Source organism: Corythoichthys intestinalis, chromosome 9, assembly GCF_030265065.1.
Source record: "Corythoichthys intestinalis isolate RoL2023-P3 chromosome 9, ASM3026506v1, whole genome shotgun sequence".
In the NCBI taxonomy this organism is placed as follows: Eukaryota; Metazoa; Chordata; class Actinopteri; order Syngnathiformes; family Syngnathidae; genus Corythoichthys; species Corythoichthys intestinalis.
In genome coordinates, this window is record NC_080403.1 from 47,638,447 (window position 1) to 47,657,421 (window position 18,975).

The following is an 18,975-nucleotide window of genomic DNA, read 5'->3' on the forward strand; positions in this document are numbered from 1 at the left end:
TTCTCTCACTTGAAAATATTAGAGAGGCCTGTAATTGTCAACATGGGTAAACCTCAACCATGAGAGACAATGTGGGAAAAAAACAGAAAATCACATTGTTTGATTTTTAAAGAATTTATTTGCAAATCATGGTGGAAAATAAGTATTTGGTCAATACCAAAAGTTCATCTCAATACTCTGTTATGTATTCTTTGCTGGCAATAACGGACGCCAAACGTTTTCTGTAACTCTTCACAAGCTTTTCACACACTGTTGCTGGTATTTTGACCCATTCCTCCATGCAGATCTCCTCTAGAGCAGTGATGTTTTGGGGCTGTCATTTGGCAACACGGACTTTCAACTCCCTCCGCAGATTTTCTATGGGGTTGAGATCTGGAGACTGGCTAGGCCACCCCAGGACCTTGAAATGCTTCTTACAAAGCCACTCCTTTGTTGCCCTGGCTGTGTGTTTGGGATCATTGTCATGCTGAAAGACCCGATCACGTCTCATCTTTAATGCCCTTGCTGATGGAAGGAGATTTTCACTCAAAATCTCTCCATACATGGCCCCATTCATTCTTTCCTTTTCACAGATCAGTCGTCCTGGTCCCTTAGCAGAAAAACAGCCCCAAAGCATGATGTTTCCACCCCCATGCTTCACAGTGGGTATGGTGTTCTTTGAATTCAGTATTCTTTCTCTTCCAAACACGAGAACCTGTGTTTCTACCAAAAAGTTCTATTTTGGTTTCATCTGACCATAACACATTCTCCCAGTCCTCTTCTGGATCATCCAAATGCTCTCTAGCGAACCGCAGACGGCCTGGACGTGTACTTTCTTCAGCAGGGGGACACGTCTGGCAGTGCAGGATTTGAGTCCATGGCGGCGCATTGTTTTACTGATAGTAGACTTTGTTACTGTGGTCCCAGCTCTCTGTAGGTCATTCAGTAGGTCCCCCCGTGTGGTTCTGGGATTTTTGCTCACCATTCATGTTATGATCTTGACACCACGGGGTGAGATCTTGCATAGCGCCCCAGATCGAGGGAGATTATCAGTGGTCTTGTATGTCTTCCATTTTCTAATAATTGCCCCCACAGTTGATTTCTTTACACCAAGCATTTTAGCTATTCCAGATTCAGTCTTCCTAGCCTGCTGCAGGTCTACAACTTTGTCTCTGGTGCCCTTCGACAGCTCTTTGGTCTTGGCCATACTGAAGTTTGGAGTGTGACTGACTGAGAGTGTCGACAGGTGTCTTTTATACCGATAATGAGTTAAAACAGGTGCCATTAATACGGGTAACGAGTGGAGCCTCGTTAGACCTCGTTAGAAGAAGTTAGACCTCTTTGACATCCAGAAATCTTGCTAGTTTGTAGGTGACCAAATACTTATTTTCTACTCTAATTTGGAAATAAATTCTTTAAAAATCAAACAATGTGATTTTCTGTTTTTTTTTTTCACATTCTGTCTCTCATGGTTGAGGTTTACCCATGTTGACAATTACAGGCCTCTCTAATCTTTTCAAGTAGGAGAACTTGCACAATTGGTGGCTGACTAAATACTTATTTGCCCACTGTATATACAAGTTAAAAATAGCCCTGTGAGAAATTCAGGGCAAAGTTAATTGAAAGTTCATATAATTTTTAAAAATGATGGCGAAGTTAAGAAAATAATATAAACTATGAATTTTTTTTTTGTTACGTGGGATCGGAACCGTAACCATTCAAATTCAAACAATGCCCAACCCAAGTAACTTGAACATGCAAATCACACACATTCTGACTGACTTTGCATACTAGTTGCTATCCCTAGTAGACACTGCAGCTGCTCAAGAGCTGAGCTATTTGAATACCCTGTTTTAAAGTAATGAAGGCTGCAAAACATTGCTTTCATGTTTGTAAAAACTAACCAGCTGCTGTTCTACATCTCTTTTATCAAGTCATATCAGGGCAAGACTTGAACAGACACTGATTTGTTTGTTTGGGGGGTTGTGATGGTGAAGCATGATGTTGTCAGCGTTTTTTCCAAACAAATAATGACAGTCGCAACGCTGTCATGTGGCTTGAGTCATGCAGATTTAATTTAATGTTCCTCTTCATGTCTTGCTGTTCCCTTCACAAACATGATTTTCCATTTTATTTGTTTTTTTGTTTTTTTTACGCTAACTGGTGAGTGAGCGTTGTGAAATCTGGGCCTCTATTGAAATGAGAATAACTGAAATTCTTTTGACGTTGTTGATGTTGTTGAAGAGCTAAGATCTGATTACTATACATTACAATCAGCATCAGCCACGGAGAGTTTAAAGTTCAAGCTATGGGGTTGCTTTGGTTTTCTTTGAGGTTGCTATCAACTGTTGATAGGAGGACAGACCATTCTCATTGATGCAAACACTGTACTCATATAAATCACCAAATGGCCAAGGGTGGTTAGGAATGTGTTATATTTACTCCGTTACATTTACTTTAGTAACCTTTTGACAAAATTGTACTTCGGGGTGCAGTATCTTACTCCGCTACTTTTGCCTACACTAGAGTCATTACATTTTTCCACTTTATTACCGGTATACATGTTATATTTTACTTTATTTTTGCCAGAGATGCCGAAAGTGGCTCTACCAGTTTCACTAAGGAGGCGTCGCAACAATAATTACATGACTCCAATAAACCAATCATATGTAACAATACAGTCACATGACCACACACAAGCTTACAGTCAGAAATCCTATGATCATGCCGGCCTATTCAATCACGTGGATTCTTTAATGTGCCAAAAAAATTACATTGTTTTACATAAAGTCAACATTATGCGAAGGTGAAAGCCAGTTTTTATTTGGCACCGACCACGGAAACCCGGAGATATCATCGTTTTAATATCTTGGTTGAAAATATGATTTTTCTCCATTAGAGGACAGTCATTTTCTTTGGATAGGTGATGTTTCATGTCTGTAGATTTCGCTAGTTTGATTTTGATTACTTTTGTGTAATTCTTTTTTCTCTAATATGGTCATGGTTATAGTTAGTGTTGTTATATACGTGTTGTTACTAACGGCGTTATTTTCGTCAGTAGTGAGTAATCTAATTAATTAATTTTCCCATCTTTGCAACGCTGTTACCATTACTGACGATATGAAGACGTACGTTACTGCAGTTTGGTTGAATGACGAGAGATGTCTGAGAGACACAGAGAGAGCAGAGCGGGAGAGGGAAGGAGGGAAATGGGTTGTGGCGCTGTTGGAAACCCGATGCTAGGGGGCTCGGAGCGTTAGCATAGCATTTACGTTCTCGCTAATATTAGCATTTAGCATGGCGAGCGTCATCTTAAACTCTCGGGCAACTTTTTTTTTACATACAGTTAGTGGCATTTAGGTGGGTACGATAGAATGCCCAGCAGAGGTCCATTTGGCCTTTCCCAAGACAAATGACCATGCTCCAGAATTCTCTGGGACTTGTGTTACTTGTGTTAATTGATAATAATGGATAATAATAATCCATAAACCTTGTGTGATTTTTTTTTTTTTTAATCAAAATGAAAAATATAACGATATATTTTAGAGGTGTGACAGTACACACAAGTCACGTTTCAGTACGTACCTCGGGTCAGAGTTTGGTGCGGGTTCAGTCAACAAGAAAGACATAGTCTTTTTTTCCCAAAGCATGTAAAAGTTATAATTTGTATACCAATACACTCTTACGAATGAGTTATGCTTCTGCGGCAGACCTACGCCGTCAAGGCAGACCCGATTTACGACCCTCCACCGTAGCCTGACGTGCAGCTCCACAAAATTCTGACTACGCCGTGTCAACGCATGGTGACGTGACGCAAATGGACAGTGATTGGTCCGCTCAGACTGTTGTTGCTGTTCAGCGTGAAATTACCGCCATTTACAAACATTCTTGTGCTAATGACCACCTCCGCAATCGTCTATTGCTTCGCCTGCGCCTCAACATTTGTATGATCAACATTTGTTGTTCAATGTTGATGAGCTGAAGATCCACATTCAAGCGTTCCATCTCCGTTGGCATTGTTGTGTAACCGGAAGAAAACGAGAGGAAGTCAACAATAGTCCCCCAAAACCATACAAACACAACACCACACCCCTTGGCGGTGAATTACAGAGCAACACGTTCCCTTGCCGCAGAACTATCGAATGCTCATTGACGCTGTAGTCGCTACGCCGTCACCGCATTGCAGAAGCATAACTCAGGCTTTAGATAGTTGAAATTTTCAGAAAAATGTAAAAAAGGTCACCTATGTTAAAGGGATCCTCTATTTTTAAGACAAGTAATTCTTAAAAGATAAATGTTAGTATGAGTTATAATAATTTGATATTAAAACCCCTCTTAATGTTTTTGTTTTAATAAAGTTTGTAAAATTATTTTAAGTGATAGATCGCCATTCTTGCTACGTCGCAGTGCGTGACATCACCGGGCCCGTTGCCGAAATTTCATCGCGTCACTCGTTAGCTTTCTCTACATGTCGTTGGTTCTACCCTTCCTATTTGAACCAGATCTGAAAAGTGACGAGCAGGACAGCACTGTTGGTTGTTCACAAGCAAGCTTCAGGAAAAATGCGTGCAGCAAATACCTGATAAGACAAAAGTTGGGCAAAAATCTCAATGACAACAGAGCGAGAGAGCGTATGCTGTTGGGAACTCCGGTTGGGAGCGAGAGTGAGAGTTTTATTAGCAGATATTCAAGGTAAGCATATTGCGTTTTCAAACTTATCCCAATATAATTATGTAGATTGTTAGCATCCAGAGCTGTCGTGTGCTTTACATACAGTAACGGCCAAAGAGCACACCTTGTGTAATCCATGTCTTGTACATTGTAACACGTGGTAGGTAGGATACGTGTATAAAAGTACCTAAAAGGGAAGAAGCTTCCACCTATGCAAATTTTATTCACAAAAAATAATATTTCCACCTTGACCACTCTTCACTCGGGAGCTCAGCAGTACGCAAACACGCTTTCCCTGACGAACTCCAACAATGTTGTAAGGTCCATGTCAGAGTCACTGTCGTCACTGTAGCGTGCCATAGTGCTTTGATTATTTGGTATGATTTGGCGAAAACTCCCACGAAGAATAGTCAACAAAAAAGATAGCAATAATAATCCAAATCCGCGTTTTTTACTCACTCGAAGATCCAGGAATTAAACCGATCCCATGGCAATGTTGCAGCCGCGATCAGGCCGTCAATTCCACAAAATAGACTGATCCGAAAAGCCGCTGTGGGACCGACGAATAAAAAAATATAGACAGATCCGAAACCAATATTGCAGACGTGGTGGGACCGTCGGATCCAGAAAATAGACGGATCCCTTACTTGACTGAGGATCCAGGAAAATGTTAGGGCGCCAGTTGTAACGCATGGTGGGTAGGATACGTGCATACAGGGATCAAAAAGGGGAGAAGCTTCCACTTATGCACATTTATTCACTAAAGATAATAATTCCACCTTGACCACTCACTTCACTCCCCTTGTTTCCATTTGACTGGAAATTGCATCCAAAACCAGCACATCGTAGCATTTTACTTCGCGAGTTTAGGCGGCAATAAGCAATTGTTGAACACGCTACACATTTGGAAAGATCCCAATGACATCATCACTGCGAGACCGCAAACCATGGCGCCAACTGACGGTCAAAATATGTCGTAAATATTATAAAATATTGCCATTGATTTAACATTTTATGTGTTTCTAACAACATATTTTAGTACAAGAGAACAATTGTGGTTTATTAGAGCCTACATGTATTTAAGGTAGAGGATTACTTTAATGAAAAAGACAGTTCAATTCAATCAGTTAATATAAATATATTTGATGTGAAAGACAGAATGGATAATAATAAGGTAATAACATGTAGAACATGAAAAGCAACGTCTGTTATTTTGCCGAGAAACTAATTACTCTTACGTTGAGGTAACTGAGTTACTAACTCAATTACTTTTTGGGAGTAGTAATTTGTAACTGTAATTAATTACTTTTTTAAAGTAAGATTAACAATACTGATTATAGTACAGTATAAGAATAACAGTTCATATAGATGACGTTCTGAAAAAAAAAGTATAGGTCTACCATCGTTTAAAAAAAAAAAACATCAGACATTGTAAGCAGCTACTCACAGTGTTATGCATGACTTCTTTTCATTAAATACCTTTCCACATGTGCTTTAGTACATTTTTTAGATGACGATTTTACTTTTATAATATTGTTTGAAGTAACGCTACTCTTACTTGAGTCAAACACCCTCTGTCTGATGGAATTTATTTTAAATCAGTATGGTGTAGTACTTTTTGTGTGTGTATATTTTGCCCTTTATAGAATATTTGAATATATTGAATCCATATATAGACATGTTGATCTTGTTGATGTCAGCTGTTGTTTCCAAGAGGTCATTCAACATGCACGATCAAAGGTGCTGTGCAGCTAGATCTTCAGTAGTTGTTATACCTGATATATACATCTCATCAGATATAATGTGATTGGTAAACAAAGCTGTCCTTTATCTGCGTTTTGTTTTTGATTGTATTATGAGCGTGGTATCAGCTAACCCACTGTCTTTGTGCATCTCACCTTTTCCACAACCTCCAGGGTATATCGGAAGCTTGTGTGTCCTTTGGATTTTCTTTGTGAATGTGGGAACAGTCATTGTTGTCATTGTTAACTTATTGTTTGTGTTGAAATGGGATTATAGCTGTAGGTGTGGTTATCACTGAGAGTGAAATTATCCCGAGTTAACTTTATGATGACACATTTTCTAGGTCAACAATTGTAGTTATTTCACGACGTTCCGCTTTTTAATTTTTTTTTCTAATTTTATTTAATTATGCAGTGATATAAAAAAGTATCTGAACCTTTTAGAATTTCTCACATTTCTGCATCGAATCACCATCAAATGTGATCTGATCTTTGTCAAAATCACACTGATGAAAATACAGTGTCTTCCTTAATTAAAACCAGCCAAACATGTATACAGTAGGTTTTCATATTCTAATGAGGATAGCATGCAAACAATGACAGAAGAGATACAAACATAAAAAAGAAAAATAAGTAAGTGAACCCTCTGCCCAAGGAGACTTAAAGAGCAGTTGAAACCAATTTTACCAAACATTTTAAGTCAGGTGTGTGTGTGCGCAATCACTGATGAGTGGTTTAAAGCTGCCCTGCCAACTATAAAACACACATGGCTTGGTCAAAAGAGCTGTGTAAAGACCTGCGATCAAGGATTATTGATTTGTATGAAGCTGGAAAATGATACAAAACCGTCTTTAAAAGTCTGGATGTTCATCAAATGACAGTCAGTGAAGTTGTCTACAAATGGAGAGAGTTTGGCACTGTTGCTTCTTCCCAAGGAGTGGCCGTCCACCAAAGATGACACCAAGAGTTCAGCGCAGAATACTCAGAGGGGTAAAAAACAACCCTAGAGTGTCTTCTAAAGCCTTACAGAAATTACTGGCACAGTAAAATTATGGCCAAGAATTGTGTTCATGGGAGGACTCCATGGAGGAAGCCACTGCTGTCCAAACAAAAAAACATTGCTGTTTAATTTTTGCAAAAAGTCACTTGGAGACTCCAGAGAAGTTTTGACAAAATATTCTGTGGACTGGTGAAACCAAACTTGAATTGTTTGGGAGTAACACACAACATCATGTGTGGAGGAAAAATGGAACAGCTCACCAACATCAACACCTCATCCGCACCATGAAGCATGGTGGAGGGAGCATCATGATTTGGGGCTGTTTTGCTCCCTCAGGGCCTGGACAACTTGCAATCGTTAATGGAAGAATGAATTCAAACATTTATCAGGATGTTTTGCAGGAAAACCTGAGGCCGTCTGTTAGATAGTTGAAGCTAAAAAGAGGATAGACAATGATCCAAAACACAGAAGTAAATCAACTTCAGAACAAAATACACGTTCTGGAGTGGCCAAGTCAAAGTCCAGACTTGAACCCCATTGAGATGCTGTGGCTTGACCTAAAGACAGCGATTCATGCCAGACATCCCTGGAATCTGAGTGAACTACAGCAGTTTTGTAGAGAAGAATGGGCCAAGATTAGTCCTGATCGATGTGCCAGACTGAACTGCAGCTACAGGAAGTGTCTGGTTGAAGTTATTGCTGCCAAAGCGGGGGCCATAAAATATTAATTGTGATGGTTGTCTTACTTATTTTTCCCCCTTCTGTCATTGTTTGCATACTATCCTCATTAAAATATAAAAACCTATAAATGTTTTGGGTGGTTTTCGTTAAAGAAGACAGTTTTTTCATCTGTGTTATTTTGACAAAGATCAGATCACATTTAATGGTGATTTTATGCAGAAATGTTAGAAATTCCAAAACGTTCAAATACTTTTTCATACCACTGTATGTGCATGTGTTGCATGCTTGTGGCCATAGTGACCAAACTTGGAGGCTACAATGAATCACAGACATTATTCCTATTATGGGCATACCAAAATGATTTGGTTGCTTTTGCCAAGTTCCTCCATGTTTCTATGCTAAGCATTCTGTAACTTTACACTTCCCTCATTTGCCACTGCTCTAAATCACTCCGCCAAACTGATTTGCATTGGTCATGCAGGATTTGTTGTAGATAATATGCTTTGTTTGTTTCCATGACGACTGAAGACACTCATTTGAAAAAGGAAACATGCGGGCAAAGGAGAGACTGAAAGAGCAGGAAATGAAAAATGGGGCGATGTTGAAGTGGGCAGGGTCTAAAAAGGCCAATTGAGATGGAAGGGAGAGGAAGGAGGAGTATAAGTTCCCCACTTCCCACTGCCATCGTCTCTTCTGACGCCGACCAGCAGTGAGTCTCTACTTCTCACATTCTTCTCTGTTATACAGAAACTTCTTCACCATGAGCTACAGGAGATCCAATATTCAGCAGATTTCTGCATCCCACATCACACCTCGTTATCGTGCTGCCAGCACCTACGGCGGTGCTGGTGGCCAGGACACTCGCATCTCCTCAGTATCTGTATCATCCCTGCGTTCGGGCCCACACAAACTGGGCAGCGGTATGGGTGGTGGTATCAGTGTATCCATGGCGGCAGGCGGTGGCATGGGAGCTGGCATTACCGGCAACGAGAAGGGAGCCATGCAGAACCTCAACGACCGCCTGGCCAACTACCTTGAGACGGTGAAGAACCTGGAGCAGGCCAACCAGGACCTGGAAATGAAGATCAGGGAGGCGTTGAAGACCGGAGGGCCTGACATGAGAGACTACAGCAAGTATGAACCCATCATTGAAGACCTCCGTAAACAGGTAGGGTTAACAAGCAATCAGGTTGTGATGAGTCTTTTAGTTTTACCGTTACTTAACCATATCAGTGTTGATTTACAGCAGCATCTCTTGGTCCACCAAGTTAAGTCAGATGTTCTAAAATCGTCCCTCCTATGGATGTACGTCAAATCGAACAAATGTTATCCATTGATAAAAAACTGTGCGTTATTAAGAAGATGAGAAATAACTATAGATTTGTAATTCAGATTCAGAAAATTTCGTTTTTCCTTACTGGGCAATTCAGAATCCTTTTCACAAGCTGTTCTTTAAACAAAACTTTTCATTCACAATACCAGTGTGCATGTAATTCCACAATTTTTACTGTTGGTTAGCAATTTTTTGCCCCAAAATGAAGGGTGTGGTTGCCCAGGGCTGACCATCCCCCATCAATCTGTGCTTCAAGTTGACCACAACTTCCCTTGATGAGTCACCAGCACGAGGGTAAAAACTTCCACATACAAAAGTTCTCCAAATGGGGCTGCTTGCAATTGACATTCTACGCCACTCCCCCGTGTCCTTGGGCCCCAATGTGAAACAGATGTGTGGAAAACACATTCACAAAGGATCTCGTCCTGACAGCAGTGTGTGTGTGTCAATGTATACTCTATGTGCGTGAGCGGACTGCTTGCATAACAATCAACTCCACTCATTTGAGTCAAATGTCACATATTTCTCCAAATTCCAAAAATCTTTCACATCTTATCACATAAAGAAAGTTCTCAACTCATAAAGGGCTGTGTGTTTTCCCTTTCCTGCCAGGCAGGATACCAATGAGTTTAAAAGAAATTCACTCCCAGCCACAAGGAATTTAGGCTTTTAAACTCATGTAAATAAACTTAAAAATTAACATAAACACATATGCAAGATTTACTCAGGAGAAGAACTATTTTTTTCAGGGAAGAAAACGATTCCAGTGGAACATTCTTCTTGCTCTTCCATGATCCTTTTGTGTAATCTGACTCTTGGGGTCTTAAACAGATGCAGAAATCCAGATCACATCAGCGGATTGTTGGCCATAGTGTGAAACGTTGACAACCAAATGATACACAGTGAAGAAAAAATACCAGGATAAATGATCAGAATAAATTTTGCAATGTGTACTTACTGTACACTTATCGAACAATTTATCTGTTTTTTGTACAGATCTTCAACAAGATATCGGAGAATGCTCGTCTGGTACTCCAGATTGACAACTCTCGTCTGGCTGCAGATGACTTCAAAGTCAAGTATGTTTTTTTTCTTTTCATCCTCTTATGTAGTTAGTTGAAGTTGAATGAATTTAGGCTTCCTTGTCACATGGTATTTGGCCTTGCCAAGTCAAGACAAAACAATACCACCCAGCCTTGGGAATTTTACAGAGAACAGTATCTCGCCATAACATCTTTATTCAGTTTTGAATAGCTTTGTCTCTTTGGGAATACAGTGATCCCTCGTTTTTTGCTATTAATGGGGACCAGAGCCCGCCAAGATAAGTTAAAAATCGGGAAGTGGCGCAACCCCCCAATTTTTTTTCTTTTTTTTTTTCGTGTATGTTCAATTCAGATTTAGCATTGGAGAGAGAGCTATATAAGAAATGTTTTTCACTTTTTTCAAAAGTATGATTAAAAAAACAACTTTTAGGCATAGACTTCACTATCAGTTGACGGACACAGAACTGGTGGTGAATCCGTTGGGGGCCTATTTTCAAAAACTTAAAAATTAAATATTTTCAAAATCAAAACGGCTCGTGACCTCAAACCAAAGACAGGCACCTCCCTTAGGCATATATTAGTCTCCATGAGCAGTCACATAAAAAAAAATTAAAAGTCGTTCACTAATAAAATCCTGATTAATTATTTATTTATACAAGTATAACCAAACTTAAAGTGGCTATAATAGTCTCAAATTTTACGCTATATGCACTCAAATCACCAAATGCAGAGATAATCACCTACATTTCCAGGATCACTAGCAATATTTAACATATCATATAAGGTTTTGCCCAAAACAGCCACTTTTGTTTTTTAATTTACTACAAGTATTCAACAGCTTATAAATCACTCAATTTTCACATCTGAAACGTAATACTTGAGGATATCATGCAGAATCATCTTAATTTTACTCAACAAAAGCAAAATTTGCATTTTCTATATACTATCACAACTTATTTAGGCTGAATTCCGCTATTGTGCAGAGATAAAAAATCCAACATGGCGGCCGTCACAAAACAGAGCTTTTTAAGTTGAAAATTATTATAAATAAATGCTTAAATCGCGAAATTTGTATAGATATGAACATAAAACAGTCTAGGTTCTTGGTTAAAAGCAAAAAACGAGCAGTTATCGTTCCTTTACGTAAGTATTTCAAGCAAAAGTTACAGTATTGTGTAATCCAACATAGCGGCCATCACGAAACAAACACCTTTTAAGTTAAAAATTCCTTTAAATAAATGCTTAAATCACAAAATTTCTATTGAAATGAACCTAAAACAGTCTAGGTTCTTGGTTAAAAGCAAAAAACATTTTACATAAATATTTAAAGCAAAAGTTAGGCTAATTTTTTCCATTCATTTCACTGTATATACAACGTTTCAAAGTGCATGCATGATGCGAGAAATATATTAATTACCTTGACCTCGACCAAATCACTACTGAGACACTATTGCCTGTTTGTATGCAGTAAAACATTTGTCCTATTTCCACTTAAATCCGGCATTAGAACGCAGCGTGTGTTTGAGTTTATCAAAGTGAAAGCCACCTCAACTTCTGCCTGGGTTCGGCCCACTACGGGAAGGCGTGTTGCAATGTCTGTGGGAGCTGTCTTGTCAACTGATGGTGGAGGCTATGCTTTTTGTATGTACGTTATGTATTTTAATAAATAGTTTATAAGCACTTCAAATGTAATAATCATGTTAAGTTTTAAACATGCTACTGTCTCACTGAATTATTTTTAAATAAGAATAAAGCAGAAAAAATCTTGTCGTTATTAAATACTTCATTGAGTGAGTCCACTCGAATCCTCTCAAGCTGCTCACTTCAACACAATTAGTTGCCACAGCAACTGTTTAACAAGTTAAATAATGATTGACGCATGCGGCGCTTTGAAGTTTCGGCTTCCAAGCGTCCCTGGCAAGATCAAACCTTAACGTCTGTCAAACATCATTAACTTTAATTGGCAACTCCAGTGCACTGCCTGACCAAGAAGGATGAAAATCACCCTTTTAAAAATGTGAATGTGACTTTTGTTATTAGCCGATTTATATGCTTATCTGGCCATTGCTACACAAGATGTAGCAAATGTTTGTAACCGAGTGTTGGTTTGTACAGGTTTGACACAGAGCTGGCAATACGCCAGTCAGTTGAGGCCGACATTGCCGGGCTAAAGAAAGTCATTGATGAGACCAACATGAGCAGGATGAACATTGAAAGCGAGATAGAAGCCGTGAGGGAGGAGCTTGAGTTCCTCAAGAGGAACCACGAGAATGTGAGTGTACCGCACAAAACAATTGCTTGTATATTTGGCATCCAAACTAATCTTTGAGTGTTGCGTATAATTTAAATTCAAAGCAATAAAAGACAGAGAAGAAAAGTCATCAACACTAGTGTATGAACGGGCAAATTCATTTTAAATTTGTTCTTTTTGTCTTCATTGTATTGTGGTGTAGGAGGTGAGGGAGCTGAGAAATCAGATCTCCCAGTCAGGAGTACAAGTAGATGTCGACGCCCCCAAAGGCCAAGACTTGTCACAGATCATGGAGGACATGAGGGGTAACTACGAGAAGATCGCAGTCAAGAATGCAGAGGATCTCAAACGGTGGCATGAAAACCAGGTTAGGTGGTGCTAAGAAGGGTCTTCATGAACAAAGTTATTGATGAGAGTGATATGCTTCCTTCTTTCGACTTTAGACGGCGGAAGTCCAGGCTCAAGTATCACAGAACACAGAGGCACTCCAGGGTGCCCAAATGGAACGGAGTGACTTATCCAGACAAATACAGACTCTTGAAATCGAGCTTGCGTCTCAACAGAGCTTAGTGAGCATTTTTTTCCTATTTGTATCTATAAGAATAACCCTTAAACCCCACGAAACATGTCATTGCTTTTATGATGGCTTATTAGAAAGCATCGCTCGAAGACACGCTACGCAACACGGAGCTACGTAACAACATGGAAATGGAGAAGTATAACGCTATCATCCTACATCTGGAGGAGGAGCTCGGAAACTTGCGTGCAAATATCAACCAGCAGACGCAAGAGTATGAGGCTCTGCTCAACCTCAAGGTGAAACTGGAAGCTGAGATCGAGACCTACAAGAGCCTGCTGGACGGCGGTGATTTCAAGTAAGAGTTATACTGAAAATTAGTTGCGGCAATTTAAAGTAAAAAACATTAAAATAAGTAATTGTGTAGTATAGGTAGTCCCTGGGTTAGAACGAATTCCGTCCCTACGGTGGCTATGTAACCAGAATTTCCACGTAAATCGGAATTAACCCTTTAAGTACCCCTAAATCTCAAAATAGCTACTCAAAACATGTATTATACGTCATTGTACTGTCCTCGCCAAGACATTGCAGCTAAATCCTAGCTAGTCAGCGAGCTAAGCTCCGAAATGACGATGTCAGACATCCGTGTTGTTTGCTGACTTTATTCAGCTGCTCATGACATCAACACTTGCAGAATTCAACTAAAATAAAATTGTAATTAAATCAGTTTCATCTTCAATAACAGCAATTCAAATTTGCGTTAATAACTAGCTGCTGATACAACAATAACAATCCACACAAATGATTAGCAGGTATCAGTTAGCGTCAAGACATCATCAAAAATAATCACATAAACTCGCCGAAGAATTCAACCACAATTGGAAACGGACAATAAAAAGTAAAAAAAGGTGCTAAATACAGGCGTTGCCTCTGCGGATCATTCACAAGCAACAAATGTTTGCGCAGGCTTGCAGCTGTAAACTCATGGGCGTAAATGCGCTCTTCCTCGTGTGCGGAAGTACTACCTCCTCTGCGCTTCCTGCGGCAAAATAAAGGCTTGCATTACAAAACAAAAGTCAACATTATGTATTTTTTTTCTTTAAAAAACAACTGGATACAAAATGGCGGACAAGACTCCGGCATTGTAAAGTCAAAATCACTTAAGTCGGGTATGTGGTAACCCGGGGACTACCTGTACAATGAGTTTATAATAAGTAAAATAAATAAATTATTTTTAAAAAATCATTATGAACTAAAATTGCAAATTGTAATGTAAAAAAAATGTTGAAAGTGAGTCTCAATCCCTTGTATAATTTTTAACCTATTGATTTACATTGTGTTTAGGCTCCAAGATGCCCTTCAATAAGATGTCGGCAACAGTTCCTGTGCTAGAGGCTCCAGGGATGCTTGGAAAAACAAACAAAAATGTTCAATTAAGGAATACAATCCCAGAACATCGCATGATTGCATCACATCGCAAGAATAAAATTATTTGTTGAGCATCAGTGTTGGATTTTTGTGTATTTTTGCCACAGAGTATAAAACACAATTATTATTTACATGTTGATATCATGATGAATCGAAGGTTATGTGAAAGGCATCACGTGTAGGAGTGTTTAGCACATCTGACCAGTGGTGTTGCTCGGGTCCCTTAGAGCTCCAAGCAAGAAATCCCTGGGGCCCCACGCCACAAAAATTTGGATTTTGCACACATGAATGCACAATAAATAAGTAAACAATCTACATGACCACATCAAAAGAAAAATAAAGTTGGCCGACTATATAGTTGTGGTCAAAAGTTTACATACACTTGTGAAGAACATAATGTCATGGCTCTCTTGAGTTTCCAGTTATTTCTACAACTCTGATTTTTCTCCGATAGAGTGATTGGAACAGATACTTCTTTGTCACAAAAAACATTCATGAAGTTTGGTTCTTTTATGACTTTATTATGGGTTAACAGAAAAAGTGATCAATTCTGTTGGGTCAAAAATATACATACATGGATCTGAAAAAGCGAATCATTGACTTGAACAAGTCAGGAAAGTCACTTGGAGCCATTTCAAAGCAGCTGCAGGTCCCACGAGCAACAGTGCAAACAATTGTTTGTAAGTATAAAGTGCATGGCACTGTTTTGTCACTGCCACGATCAGGAAGAAAACTCAAGCTATCACCTGCTGCTGAGAGAAAATTGGTCAGGAGGGTGAAGATTCAACCGAGAATCACCAAAAAGCAGATCTGCCAAGAATTAGAAGTTGCTGGAACACAGGTGTCAGTGTCCACAGTCAAGCGTGTTTTGCATCTCCATGGACTGAGAGGGTGCCGTGCAAGAAGGAAGCCCTTGCTCCAAAAGCGGCACCTTAAGGCTCGACTGAAGTTTGCTGCTGATCACATGGACAAAGATAAGACCTTCTGGAGGAAAGTTCTGTGGTCAGACGAAACAAAAATCGAGCTGTTTGGCCACAATGCCCAGCAATATGTTTGGAGGAGAAAAGGTGAGGCCTTTAACCCCAAGTACACCATGCCTACCGTCAAGCACGGTGGTGGTAGTATTATGCTGTGGGGCTGTTTTGCTGCCAATGGAACTGGTGCTTTACAGAGAATAAATGGGATAATGAAGAAGGAGGATTACCTTCAAATTCTTCAAGATAACCTAACGTCATCAGCCCGAAGATTGGGTCTTGGCCGCAGTTGGGTGTTCCAACAGGACAATGACCCCAAACACACATCAAAAGTGGTCATGGAATGGCTAAATCAGGCTAGAATTAAGGTTTTCGAATGGCCTTCCCAAAGTCCTGACTTAAACCCCATTGAGAACTTGTGGACAATGCTGAAGAAACAAGTCCATGTCAGATAGCCATCAAATTTAACTGAACTGCACCAATTCTGTCAAGAGGAGTGGTCAAAGATTCAACCAGAAGCTTGCCACAAGCTTGTGGATGGCTACCAAAAGTGCCTAATTGAAGTGAAAATGGCCAAGGGACATGTTACCAAATATTAGCGCTGCTGTATATATATTTTTGACCCAGCAGATTCGATCACTTTTTTCTGTTCACCCATAATAAAGTCATAAAAGAACCAAACTTCATGAATGTTTTTTGTGACAAAGAAGTATCTGTTCCAATCACTCTATCAGAGAAAAATCAGAGTTGTAGAAATAACTGGAAACTCAAGAGAGCCATGACATTATGTTCTTCACAAGTGTATGTAAACTTTTGACCACAACTGTATGTATAGAAAACACATGACGTATAAATAAATAATGGCAAATAAAATTACTTGAATTACACTTTTCATGAAATATGTGGTGTCTACTGACAGCGTCAAGTGCAGGTCAATACGGAAGATTGGTGGAGCCCCACAAAGGGGGGTTTGTAACTGCGGTGTCATTTCAAACGGTCAATTCTTGTCGTTTGGCAATCATCTGGGGCCCCTTTGTTTGCCAAGGCTCCAAGCAACTGCCTGGCTTGCCTATCCATTAGCCCAGCATCTGCATCTGACTCACAGTAGAGAAGTCATGGATTGAAATTGTTTCTGTGCGTTTGTTCAGGCGTATGTACATACAGTATAATTACAATAGTGGGAAAAAAGTTCAATACTTTTTGTAAGTCATTTTAGACAGTGAAAATCGTATATTACATCAAATTATTACACATAGATTGAAAAATGTCAAGTTTCTGTTTCTTGTAATTCGCTGTGCTGTAGAATAGACACAAAGACTGAGGGTGTTGAAACAACACCTGAGCTTTTTCCCCTCTCAAAAAAGTCGCTAGTATGGGAGTACTTCGGCTATCTAAAAGAAACAGGCGGCCGCGGCTTAGAGTAGGAAGGACAGCGGGACCTTCAACCTGATTTCACATTTATGTGACCATCATCCGTCGCTTTACACAAAACGTAACGTAAGTAAACACTAAGGGTGTAACGGTACATGTATTGAACCGTTTCGGTACTTGGTGCTCGGTTTGGAACAGAGGCGTACCGAACGAGTTTCTGACGTAATGTTGACGTAATTCAGAAAATATGACAGCAACTGTCAAAACGCTATGTAAAAAAAAAAAAAATGCTAAGCTGCCACACATGCATTTCATCTCCAAGAAGAAAACACCAACAACCAACCAACATGTACCAACATCAGATTTACATACACAAGTGTTAACAACAAGCATGATAAAGTGCTTGTGTAGCGTAATCCGTTTACACCTATATTTATTATCTATCATATTCCACGGACGGCATGGAGGTTTCCCCAGCTGCTGCAGTTATCCGAGTCTGACGATGATGAGTCACGTCAATGTGCGAATACACGCAGCAAAGCAAAATGCCAGAACTCATTCATCTGTTCAATTGGCTGGCATACTGACATGTGATCAGAAGAGATAGTTAGCTCTGATTGGTTCAAATGTGCATGTTTTCTAGAGCAGCAAAAAAAAAAAAAAAAAAAAAACTTGTAAAATTAATGCGACAAAAAAGGGCAATGCAACACAAAATGGATCAAATCTTTAAGAGCAACGAAAGAGTTGAGGAGGCTTATTTATCATATTCAGTTTTATTTGCTCTAATGGGGAGTTTCAGAACATTTTAGCTGTCAATGTGCACTTTGGACTTAAATTTGTTCGTTTATGTTAGGCTACTTATTTATTTCCTTATGATTTAAAAAAAAAGTCGATGTTTGCGTGATCTTCAAAATATCTCAAAATATTTCTCTCTGCATTTGTACTTATTTTTCTGAATGTATGGTACTTATATCTTCGTTATTAAAAAAATAAACAAAAAGTGAATGTTTACATTAACTTCAATTTCAATATACATCCTATGTTCTTAAGTAGTTTAAATTGAGATTTGGCATTTAGTATGCGAGGAAATGAGTGAAAATAAAAATTAGGAGATGGAGGTTGCGGTTATTGCTGTTTTTGTTAACTTTTTTTTGCAAATCATTGAAAAAAAACTTTTTAATGAAAATCAGTTTTTGTATGTGTTATAGAAATAACTGTGCAAAACAGTTTTCTTTGCATTTCAGTAGTTTAAGAGGTTTGACCCCCCACACACACACACACAAAAATGAAAGAAAGAAAAAAACTCAATAAATGAATACAATTTCTGGCTCCGTGGCGACCTTCACATCGGGGAGTTCCAGCAAGAAATTCTAGCCACTTTCACCCCTGGTTATAGGTCATCCTACAAGTAAAACAGTAAAACGTCGCCTTTTTTTACGCTCAGTACATATGTTACGTTATATGAAAGGAAAAAAAAAAGTTTTTTTCATGTACGGGACATGTTTTAAAACCTCGCAGATAACTACATCACCAAAATGCGGAAATGAAGCAAATCAGTACAGCCCAGTGGGTCCGTCCACGGGATACAATTTTTGACAGGGGTAACTACATTGGCATGACACCGGCGGTCGTACCATAGTCAATGGATGCCGATCTTGGCGAAAAGTACAGCTGTCCTAAGCAGCCTGATTTAGAATTCCCCTCAATATGATGGAAAATTAAAAAAAAACGCTCATTTTCAATTTAGTATTATAAGTATGATTGTAAGTTACTTGTATTGCTGACACTGCGTTTTGGGGTCATCAATATGTTGTGCCCCCCCGCCCCAAAAGTCAAACTCCGCCTCTGGTTCTATGTACTCAATGTATTTGGTCGTCGGTCTTCCGACTTCAAAATGCTGCACATTTCATCAAACACTGGTCAAATATCCCATAAAACAAAGTGTCCAGATGTTATGGAGGCTTTCGTCTACAAAAAATAAAAAT

The 18,975-nt window shown here is 39.2% G+C and overlaps 1 protein-coding gene across 1 annotated transcript; it reads left to right on the top strand.

Annotated features, from left to right (window-relative positions):
• The first annotated feature begins 8,747 nt into the window (after nt 1-8,747).
• On the top strand, nt 8,748-14,722 carry LOC130921819 (keratin, type I cytoskeletal 18-like). Its single transcript, XM_057846117.1, has 7 exons — nt 8,748-9,241; nt 10,403-10,485; nt 12,565-12,721; nt 12,903-13,067; nt 13,144-13,269; nt 13,355-13,575; nt 14,562-14,722. Exons 1-7 carry the CDS (start codon nt 8,834-8,836, stop codon nt 14,581-14,583), a joined length of 1,182 nt encoding a protein of 393 aa, XP_057702100.1. The 5' UTR covers nt 8,748-8,833; the 3' UTR covers nt 14,584-14,722.
• Nucleotides 14,723-18,975: the final 4,253 nt, after the last annotated feature.

Excerpts from the sequence above, each read along its gene's own strand:
- LOC130921819 (XM_057846117.1), top strand. The coding sequence starts at position 8,834 with ATGAGCTACAGGAGATCCAATATTCAGCAGATTTCTGCATCCCACATC. Across the intron at positions 13,270-13,354 it reads TTGCGTCTCAACAGAGCTTA|AAAGCATCGCTCGAAGACAC; the intron begins GTGAGCATTTTT and ends ATGGCTTATTAG. Across the intron at positions 13,576-14,561 it reads CTGGACGGCGGTGATTTCAA|GCTCCAAGATGCCCTTCAAT; the intron begins GTAAGAGTTATA and ends CATTGTGTTTAG.